Consider the following 11,061-nt stretch of genomic DNA (forward strand, 5'->3'; position numbering starts at 1 on the left):
CCAGCATGACAGTACCAGACTGCACGCAGGTTCTGCAATGGCAGACCCTAGACATATTTTGAAAGGCTGCTTCTGTGGGTGGTGCAACCAGCGCTGCAGGCCCACTAGCAGTATTGGCATTTACAAGCCCTGGCACTCCTGGTGCACTTTACTGGGGACTAACAGTAAATCCAATGAACCAATCATGGACATCAATCACCTATACACTTTATACAGGGAAAGCATATGCACTTTATCACTGGTCAGCAGTGGTAAAGTGCCCAGAGTCATTAAACCAACAAAAACAGGTCAGAGAGAGTATTGGAGGAAGGCAAAAAGTTTAGGGATGACCCTGCCAAGAGGGCCAGGTCCAATACAACCCCCTTCCAGCCAAAACGCAGGGTAGACCAATCACCACTGTGATGGGCTTCCCTGCTTTGGGCGATAGAACCTCGACCTGGCCCGCAACAGCAGGGGCACATTCCAGTTCTACGCCAATCTGAACCTATTTCAAATCCTCTGTCCATACTCTCAGGGTCCACCCAACTAATCCATGGGGCACCCTTTTCTTCCTCTGTGGACACCACCTGTGCAGCCTCTAACCTTAACTGTCTCACAGGTGTGTCCCAACAGATAGTCATCAAATCACAGTGGCCACTGACAGTAGTCAGGGCTAAGACCCAGGCCTCATGCCTCTCAGGGCTCCCAAGCCTCTGTGGCCTCAGAGAGCGGGGGGCAGTAGCCCCAGGTGCTTGGCACCCTTTGTCCACTCTCCCTCCTGTCAGGTCAGGTATGTCATCCTGGCACTGACCCACCAGCCCCAGGCCTGCACCTGGCGGCTGGACCAAAGACTGGGGTGGGCTCTCCCACACCCGGTCCTCCTCCTTGGGGCTCTGTACCCTCCCACTTGGAGTGGTACCCCCTTCCAGAATTGTCAGGGCACCTGTGGCAGGTGACCTGCACAATTCGCCCACCAGTTCAGGGGTGCTATCCTGCAACTGGGGCACCAGGTCAGGGGGGACACCCTGCACCTGGCCCTCTATCCTAGGGTCTAAACCCTCAAACTGCACCGGGGTCAGAGGCAAGGACTCCCTCCCTCTGCACCCCCTTCCAGAGTACTGCCCACTCCCAACTGGAGTGGTACCCCTAGAAGTGACATGGGTCAGGACACTGATTACAGTGGTCCCACCCTCCAGGTCAGACAACACCTGAACCTGGCTCTCCAACTCAGGGACCCAACCCTGCCGTTGAACACTTGCCTGGCGCACCAGGACTTCCCGGGGAGCACGCATGCCCCCCCCCGAGGGTGGCACATAGCTCATGTGTCGTGCGACAGTCTGCCTGGTGCAGATCTCCCAAACCCTGTCCCTCCGACAGTGTGGGAAGATCCCCCAGGACAGAAGTGGTGTCCCCCTGGTCATTCACTGGGGACGCAGCCCTGCTGGCTGGCCCCTGACCCACTGGTTCTTCCACTGGGGACTCTTTCCCCCTCTCGCCCCTCTTTCTGGACCTCTGCACCCTCCCAACTGGAGCGGTACTGCCAGACCCCAGAACTACTGGAGCTCTGCTTACAGAGCCTCCACGTTCTCTAGCCACTGGGGGATCCCCCTCAGAGGGTGACTCATCTGGACAGCCTAGGCTCCCCACCTGGTGTTCCCTTAAAGAACCATCCAGGCTCTGAGACTGAGGTGGGGCACTACCGGGACAAAACCCATTCTCACTCCTTCCCCTTAAGGACAGGACGTGAGGCCCTACACCCCTCTCACTACTACAGGACCTAGCTGGGTTACTCTGCGCCACTTCCACCACTCTGGGCTGGAAGATACCTGAGCCACTCCCCACAGGAACACACCCCAATGCCTCTCCAGACCCTCTGGAATCCACCACAAGGTCTGCCTCCAATGTGAGCTCCCTGGGGTCAGAGAACTCACTCTCAAACAGGTGTTGGCATAGCTCTGGAAAACTGGGACTTACAATATGCTCTCCCACAATTGGATTACACAGCCCCCTAGCAGGGTTAACCAAACTATCCTTCACCTCCTCATCCAGCGCCTCACACACATACTCCACACCATTCTCCTGAGACTGGCCAGACAGTAGCGGACTGTCTCTGTCACACAACCCACACTCTTCTGGGCGGTCCTTACACTCACCCACCAGGACCTCAACCATGGGGGAATCCCTCCCACCACTAGGACCATGAACTCCTACGCCAGCTACCCTATTCCCTTCAGGGACGCTGCGCACTACTGGAGCTACCTCATGCCCTTGAACCTCCTGGTGTAAGTTAACCCCCTCCAAGTCAGGAGCCATATCTCTAGGTGCGCGCGCTATGCTGTCAGCACTAGATACCTGAATGTTGCTGCCACCAGCTGAGCTGGACTCCACCTCCAACTCAGCAAAGCTCAATCCGCCAGCTACACAAATCTCTGGATGTTGGGCTGAAGCCCTCCTGGCTTCAAGCTCTAAATCAAGTTCTCTCATCCTCAAGTAGTAAGCTCTTTGGCGTTTTTGCGCTTCCATTGCCAATTTTTGCTTCGCCATTTCCAATTGTCCCTTTAATTTCGCCATCTCCAATTCATGTGCCCTGGTTGCTGCCCTGTCTGCCAATTCCTCTGGTGCCAGGCATCTGGTTGTTGCCTTTTCCATACTCACTGAACCAGGCATGACGTCTTCAAAAACACATAGAGATCTCCCCGCAAAATTATAGAAATGGAAACCTGTGGCTGCGTTATAGGTCTGCTCTCACTATGTGGTGATCAGCAATTCACTGTATGCCAACTACAAATGCAAATTCGCAAATCCTCACCGCTGCGTCCAATGTTAGAATTGGGGGTCTCTGGTTGGCGCAAGTATGCACTTGTGACAAGCAGGGACCCTCTCCTCTAAGTCAGGGCAAAGGATGACCCCTTAGAATTACCCTTGCTCACCCTCTAGGTGCGTGGCGTGAGCAGCCAAGGGTATTCTTCAGGCGTTATTCAGTTAAGAATTTGTAATCACACACACAGTAAAATATACCAATCCCCCCACAAATGGACACCAGGCTGTGAATATATAAAAAATACGCTTCTTTATGTAAAAATATATATATGTATCTCAGCAGACTTATCACAAGACCAAATAACGTTTTTGTAGCACCACAGATTGTAAATAGGCACTTTTCTTCTTAGTTGCAGTTCAAAAATAGTTCATTTACTTTACTTCAGGGAATAGTTCTCTGCGTGTTATTTACTTTCAAAAGATAGTCTCTCTCTCTGTTCTGTGGGTTTTGGACCCACCCCGGGCCTTCGGCGTGCCTTGCAGCGCCTCTCCTCCCTTCTCCGGTGAAACTGACTCAGTCCCTACCGCGGCTCACGCATCGGGCGTGAGCTTTTGCCTGTGCCGGCCCCGGCTCTTCCTCTCGGCTCGAAGACAGAGTCAAATGCGGGCCGGCCCAGCGGTGCGGGAGGACTCGGGGGACAGCGCGGCAGGTAGGAGCAAGCTCGGAGGCCCTGACGGGGAGTACTGACGGAGCACACAGCTCTTACTCACCCGTGGGGGCTCCGGGCACACGGAGACTTCTCTGCTCGGCTCCAAGGCAAGGAGCGATGACGGGGAAAACACAAGTTGCGGGCCCCGAGCCCGGTGACGATGAGATGAAGCACTTCTTCTTCACGTTGGCAAGGGTCAGCACAGGCTTTTGGAGCAAGTGAACACAGCCAAACAGGTCAACGTTGTCCGACCGAAACAACGCCAGTTTGGAGGAAGAAAACCGCAAGAGCGCCGAAAAGAATGTGGATACTGCGGAGGCACGCCCCATCGTGCTCAAGACTGTCCAGCGCGGGGGAGGAAATGCGGCTCGTGTGGGCGAATGAACCATTTTGCATCAGTTTGCCGGTCATCCAAGCAGAAACCCGAAGCAGCCCATGCCATCAGAGAAAGCCCGGACTAAGTGAAGATATGGACGATGACTCCAATGACTACCCGGTCCACTACGTTTTCGCCATCGACCAGCCTCTGAGGAAAAAGAGGCGTCTCCCAAAGTGCCGCATAAGAATACACAACCAAGAGGTGAGGGCCACGATTGACACAGGAGCCTCGATTGAGCTCATGGCAGCAAATGTCTACAACCAATTGCGGGACAAGCCGGCTCTGAAGACAGCCAAGATCCGAGTCTTCGCATACGGACAAAAGACCCCAATTCCTCTAATCGGGTGCTTCCAAACGGAACTACAGCACCAGGACCAGAAAGTCCCCACAACCGTCTATGTAACCAAAGAGGGCAGCGGCATGCTCCTCAGTGGACAGGCGGCTGAAGACCTCCAACTGATATCATTCGCGATGGCTGTGCTGGAAGAGGAATTGGACACAATTCTCGAAGAGTTCGAAGACACATTCCAAGGCATTGGGCGCCTAAAAGGCAAAGAAGTAGCCCTCCACATTGACCCGTCCATCCAACCAGTAGCCCTCAGGCTCCGGAGGATAGCATTCCACCTGAGGAAGAAAGTGGAACAAGAACTGGAAGCTCTTGAGCGACAAGGGATCATCGAGAAAGTCAGCGGGCCCACTCCGTGGGTATCGCCTATAGTGGTGGCGCGAAAACCCAAACAGCCGGGACTGGTTCGCATCTGCGTCGACATGCGCCTACCCAACGCAGCAGTAAAAAGGGAACGACATTGGACGCCCACCATCGACGACATCCTGGGAGAGTTGAACGGAGCGAAGTGGTTCTCCAAAATGGACCTCCGGTCAGGCTATCATCAGCTGCCCCTGCACCCGGACTCCCGATACATCACCACCTTCTCTACCCATGTGGGTCTCCGGCGATACCGACGACTCAATTTTGGGATCTCGAGCGCCGCTGAAGTCTTCCAAAACACTATCAGAGAAGTCCTGAGCGGGCTCCCCGGAGTCCTAAATGTCAGCGATGACCTGCTCATCTACACGAACACAGTCGAGGAACATCACCAAAGACTGAGGGGCGTGCTGCAGAGAATCAAAGAGTCTGGCCTAACGTTACACCGCGAGAAGTGCCAATTCCTCCAAAATAAAATCAGGTTTTTTGGATACACTTTCTCAGACCAAGGGATCGCTCCTGACACAGACAAAGTGAGGGACGTGCAAGAGACACCAGCGCCGACAAACATATCGGAGGTACGAAGCTTCCTCGGCATGGTAAACTTCTGCGGGAGGTTCATCCCAGATTTGTACAACCTCACCAGGCCCCTCCGGGAACTCACTAAGTCCACCACCCCCTGGCAATGGGGAGAAGAACAAGACGTGGCATTCCAGAACACCAAGACAGCACTGTCGGCGGATAAGACTTTGTCATATTTCGACCCGGCTAAACCAACCAACATTGCCGTGGATGCCAGCCCGTACGGCCTGGGAGCCATACTGACACAGCGCCAAGGAAATGAAGTCTGGGCACCCATCGCCTATGCCAGCAGGTCACTGACCGAGACCGGACAGAGGTACTCCCAGATCGAGAGAGAGGCGATCGCAATACACTGGGCCTGCAGGCACTTTCATGTGTATGTGTACGGACATCCTTTCACCGTCTCAACAGATCACAAGCCTCTTATCCCTCTATTCCGAGGGTCGGTTTCCAAACCTCCACCCAGGATAGAGAAATGGATCCTGCAACTCCAGGAGTACGACTACCAGCTGGAATTCAAACCGGGAGCGACAAACCCGGCTGACTACCTCTCAAGGCATCCCAGAGCAGCAACTAGCAAAGAAAAGGAAGACGCCGACGAGATGGAGGAATAGGTACAGGTGGTACTGGAAAGATCAAGACCCCTACCCATGAGCATGGACATGATCATCGAAGCAACCCGCAGTGATGAAATCCTCCAACTGGTGGTACACGCAGTGCAGGCCAACGAGTGGAAAGCTCTCCAAGCATTGTTGAGCAAGAGAACACCCCAGGCGAAGAGTGCCCTAGAGACACTTCTAAAAGTACGAGAGGAACTGTCCGTGGACAGTCAAGGGTGCCTACTGAGGGGACCACGGATCGTGATGCCAACGAGCCTGACCCGACAAGCAATTGAGCTGGCTCACCGGGGGCACCAAGGAATGGTGAAGACCAAGAGCAGACTCCGTGCAAAAGTGTGGTTTCCGGACATGGACACCCGAGTAGAGCAAACCGTCAAAGAATGCCAATGGTGCCAGGCAGCCGGGCAACCCGATTGCCCGCCCCCAATAATCACTGAGGACAACCCGCGGAGGCCATGGGAACAAGTCAGCACAGACTTTGGACACCTTCCAGATGGCAGATATATGCTCGTCATAATTGATGACTTCACCAAGTACCCGGAGGTAGAAATAGTAACAACGCTCACCGCCAAAGAGGTCGTAGCCAAATTTGAGAAAGTCATCGCCACACACGGCATCTTTGAGCGAGTCAAGACGGACAATGGACCTCCCTTCCAGGGACAAGAGTTTGCAGATTACCTCAAGAAGTGGGGAATTCAGCACCGGAAAGTGACCCCCCGGTGGCCTCAAGCCAATGGAGAAGTCGAGAGGTTTATGCGCACTCTCAATAAAGTCCTCCGAATTGCTCACGCGGAAGAAGCCCCGTTGGAGAGGTCTATCTACACGTTCCTGAGAGAGTACCGGCTCACACCCCATCGCACTACTGAAGCCGCTCCAGGCCCTTCAGCAATGGGAAGGATAGTTCGCGACACTCTCCCCAACCATCATACCTGGACTCCGAACAAAGTAAGTCCACGTCGGACTCTGATCAATAGGAAGCGATCAAATGACTACGCCAGCTTCCGACGCAGAGCCAAAGAACCGTCCATTCGGGAACGCGATCAAGTCTATGTGAAGGACAGATACCCCGGGAGCAAGTTCAGGCCGAGACCCTGGACAGTCACACGCCGAACCGGCACCATGGTGACCGCTCAAAGGAGTGGAGAGACCGTCACGCGAAACGTCTCGTTCTTCAAGAAAGCCGCCCATCAACCAGGTTATCACCCATGTCCAGAGCTAGACCAAGAGCCACCCCCGTCACCGGAAGGAAGTAACAATCTGTCAGGGAGCGAGTCCGGGAACCAAGCGAACAGCCCACCAGCGGGCCCCCTGGCTGGGGGGACACCACCAACCCCCACATTCCTAGGGGACCCCAGCCTGTTGGAACACCATCTCAAGAGGCCCCACGGAGAGCACTGTTCCGCGGAGAAGCAGTGGGCTATGGACTGAGAAGGAACCCGTCCCCATCTTCACAACTGGCGGACTTTGCTGTGGACTGAGACCAAGATGACCAGCCACTGGACTGGTAACAGGCCGGACGGCCTTTTTTGTCTTATTTTACCACTTAACTCTGCATAATGAATCTCAAGTGACATCTGTGTTTTGTTTAAATAAAGGTTAAAAGGAATGTAATGTTCGTGGACTGCAGGTTAGCAGCCCAGTTGATCGCGCACGTAGACGTGCGCATACGCGGGTGTGATACTCACACCGCGTACGATATAAAAATAAAGGAGGCGTGGCCCGAGGCTAGTTCGGACCACGCGGACTAGAGCACTGGTGTCCCGGGTCCCTATGTAAGCGCAGCGCCAGCGGCCCTGCGCACGTGCGAGCAACGCACGACAGTGGTCAATATATTACAGAATATAGGTAAAGGCATTGAGTGAGTCACCTACACCACACAGCGACACAGGTCCAATTTCAGCAACTTCGGGCATCAAACCTACAGCACAGAGCTGAATACAAGTTATTTAAAGCGCGCAGGGGGTCCGGGGCGTGCACGGATGTAAAACAGATTACATACAAGCAGGTCATGCAATGACCTGTCAGTCCACGGGTGGGGGCGAGGGGGGGCCTCAGTCGGGATGCTTTATTATTTTAAAATCCCACTCTTTGCTGTCAGCAGCGCCCCTGTCTCTGCCCCCTGCAGGGCTGTCAGCTAGAAGTGGAAAGCCGAGAAGCAAGGCGCTTGACGGCGCAGACCACCGCCGGGATGGAAGCCCGGTGGAAGAGGGGGGAGACTGAGGGGAGGGGTCAGAGGAGGAGCCGGTATCGTAGCAAGGATATCATTGGACCTGGTGCAAGGAACATAGCATCAATTATCAGGGTGAAATGGCTCCATGGCTCTGGGACCGGTGCCACTGCACCTGCTGCACCAATAGAAGATACGCCTCTGGGCTCCACGTTTCTGCTCTCCGTCAGAGTCCACTGAAGAGGTGACATAAGGAAACAGCCGTTTGTGCTCTCTGCCTCCTGAGATATGTGAATCAGTAGGTGCAACTCAGCTCTTCATCATAGTGAGGTCGGCAAAAAGCATCCCTGAGCAAGACAGCTCGCATTATTTTTTAAGATGAGTTTTGCATATAAGGACAAAGGGCCATATGTATCATCAAACAATTTTGCATTTCCTAAATAGCGAATTTTAAGGAATCGCTATTTAGGAAATGCAAAACGGTATGTATGTACAAAATCGCTATTAAATAGCGATTCTTTACCATTCCTAATTTGTGATTAGCAAATTGCTAATCGCAAATTACCCATTCATTTCCATGGGCCAGGAGGCCCATAGGAATGAAGGTGCAATTTGGATTAGCAATTAGCTAATCGCAAATTAGGAATTTTTCCAAGGGTGCAGGGGTGTTTCAAGAACACCCTGCAGCACCCCTGAAAAAGAAATTTGGGGGCATGTGGCGCACATACATGCCCTAAGGGCATGTATGGGCGTCATATAGCACCTTTTGTTTTTTTGAAAAAAGCTTTTTGAAAAGAATTTGCAAATTACCACCAACTAGAAGTTGGTGGTAATTTGCTAATCCTTAATGGCATTTTTTGCATATTTTTTGTTTGATACATTGCATTTAAGGAATCGCAAAATTTGCAATTCCTTAAGTGCAATCGCAAAATAAGGAATAGCAAATTTTGCTATTCCTTATTTTGCATCAAACATGTTTGATACATACCATTTGTCTAATTAGCATTCGCAAAGGCCGAAATTCGCAGAATTTCGGCCTTTGCGAATGCTAATTAGCTTGATACATATGGCCCTTAGAAGCAGTCTGGTTTGCGCAGGCGCTAAAGAGGGTCAACATTAATAAGATTAAAGAGCGGGCCATTACAACGCCAGTCTTGGCACGAGCAGCGCCCACGGGAGCACGATTCATGCACGACTTTTGTTTCTGTCGAGAGAAACGAAATCTGACCTCCTTGTGAGGCTCGCGGCAGAGGAAGCTCCTCTTAGCTGCATATTTATCCAATCTTTATTAAAGCGGTTCTGCTTTCAAAGAGGCGGCGGCACCTTTTGTGCCTGGTAACATCACCCCCCTGTGTTTACCGAGCCCAGAGCCGGGTGCCAGGAGAGGACATCTCCGCTGCAAACAAACATCCCCTGGCATTGTTCGAGGGCATTGAGCGTGAAAGTGTCACACGAACTATCCGCGTTTTGATCCGCAGCCACTGAAGCTCAGCGGGCTGCTGCACCTGCTGCTGCGTTCTGCCTGCGATCTACCTGGCGCTGCGTCCAGCGCAGCCTTTCATCTTCCAGTGGTTGATGAAAGTATGGCTGGTGGGCTGCGAAAGGGTAATGTTGCTACTGGCAGTGCTTGGACGCTGCAGCCGCTAATTAAAACACGATCAATTAGCCAAGGTTCGTCCCATCAACAACCAGCGCTGAAGCAACGAAAGCCTCGTCTCTTCTGCAAACAGGACCCGACAGTGGAAAGAAGATACAAGCGCCGTTTGCAAACCAACAACATTGTGATTGTGTAAATGTGTGCTGACAGTTCAGTTGCTCCGCAGCACAAGACGTGCGTCACTGCGTGACACATTAACACGCCTTCTGCATTTGAGTGTGTGCACCTTCAATAATGCGCCAGCGCACCTCGTTTCAACTCCTTCGGAGCGCTTTACGCAAGTTGACACAGCCGGGTTAATTATTCAGCGTAGATGTCTGGAGTACTAAGCTCCCGGAAGTCTGCAAGGTTAAGTACAAAGAAAGCGAGAATAGTTTCCACAGGATCACACGGTTAGTTCAAGTGGGCGAATTAAAATATGAGGCAATGTGGGCTTGCACCGAAGGCCACCACTTTTCAGCTAAAATACAACGGTCTCTGAAATCACAGACTGGTATCCCAGCCGATGTCTGACCACACCAGACGGTACGTGCGTAAAAAGAACAACTTTTAATAAAATCCTGTTAATATAGCGCCTAGACAGACGCATCGCTGAGGTACAGACCATGCACAGATGCAAGAGGGCACTTACAAGCTTCCTGGGGTCCATTTTGGGGTGGGGGACGCAGTGTACCCTGCCTCAGAGATCCTCATGTAAGTATGTATAGAAAGATCAGCAGGTGGCAGGAACGGCGGAAGAGCACGCAGCGGGACAGCGGGACGCGCCGGGAGTGGATGCGTGGCGGAGGGAAGGAAGGGACAGGGTCCTTTTAAAGAGACGGTCTCCTCAGTGGCCTCCAGACTGTCAGTCAGTGCGCAAATACGCACCGTGGAGGGACGCCGGGGGTCACAATTACACCTGAGATCACCTACAAGCCTGCACAACAAACATTGATTTATTCCCAGTAAAAAAGGACGACAAAATGAACTTTTTCCAGCTCGTTTCACAACACGACCAATAAAATGTTCATTAAAGGCAGACTTACCCAAAAGGACTAAGAACAGAAAGTAGCCCGGCTCCCTCATGGCGCCCACTCGGTACAATCTATTTCCTACTCGGTACTTCCTATTGTGAAGCGCTCTGATGCCTTCGGGTAAAGTCCGCGCTATATAAAAATGCATAAATAAATAAATAAATAAAATCCGCGCGCGTTCCGTTAAAGGGGCGAGTGTGCAATAAGTGAGCACGAGTGCCTGGTGTGAGTGCACCTTTGGGGGTGGGGGTGTCAAGCAGCCCGGGTCCTCACAGGCAGCGGCATCCCTTCAGCATCCCGGGCCGGGTGCAGGCGGCAGACAGGGGGTCTCGCGCGCACCCAGAGCTCCTGCCACAAACTTTCCTCCAGTCCCGGGGGTGGAGGCAGGTGGTGGAGAGGAGGGGGCGCTATCCCGCCCTGGGAGGTCGGTGGGAGTTGGTATCCAGTGCCTCCCGGTGAATCATGCCGTGTGAGCCCCCGGGGTGCGG

At 53.0% G+C, this 11,061-nt stretch overlaps 1 protein-coding gene across 1 annotated transcript in view; it reads right to left on the bottom strand.

Moving 5' to 3' along the window:
- The window catches only part of LOC147665984 (GDNF family receptor alpha-4-like), a 432,571-nt gene extending 421,776 nt beyond the window's left edge, over window positions 1-10,795 (bottom strand). The window contains exon 1 of the mRNA XM_086949349.1: window positions 10,586-10,795. Within this exon, the coding sequence (XP_086805475.1) occupies window positions 10,586-10,721 (136 nt within the window). The 5' untranslated portion in view covers window positions 10,722-10,795. The remainder of the gene's footprint in view (window positions 1-10,585) is intronic.
- Window positions 10,796-11,061: the final 266 nt, after the last annotated feature.

This window comes from Lissotriton vulgaris, unplaced genomic scaffold (assembly GCF_964263255.1).
Source record: "Lissotriton vulgaris unplaced genomic scaffold, aLisVul1.2 SCAFFOLD_459, whole genome shotgun sequence".
NCBI lineage: Eukaryota > Metazoa > Chordata > Amphibia > Caudata > Salamandridae > Lissotriton > Lissotriton vulgaris.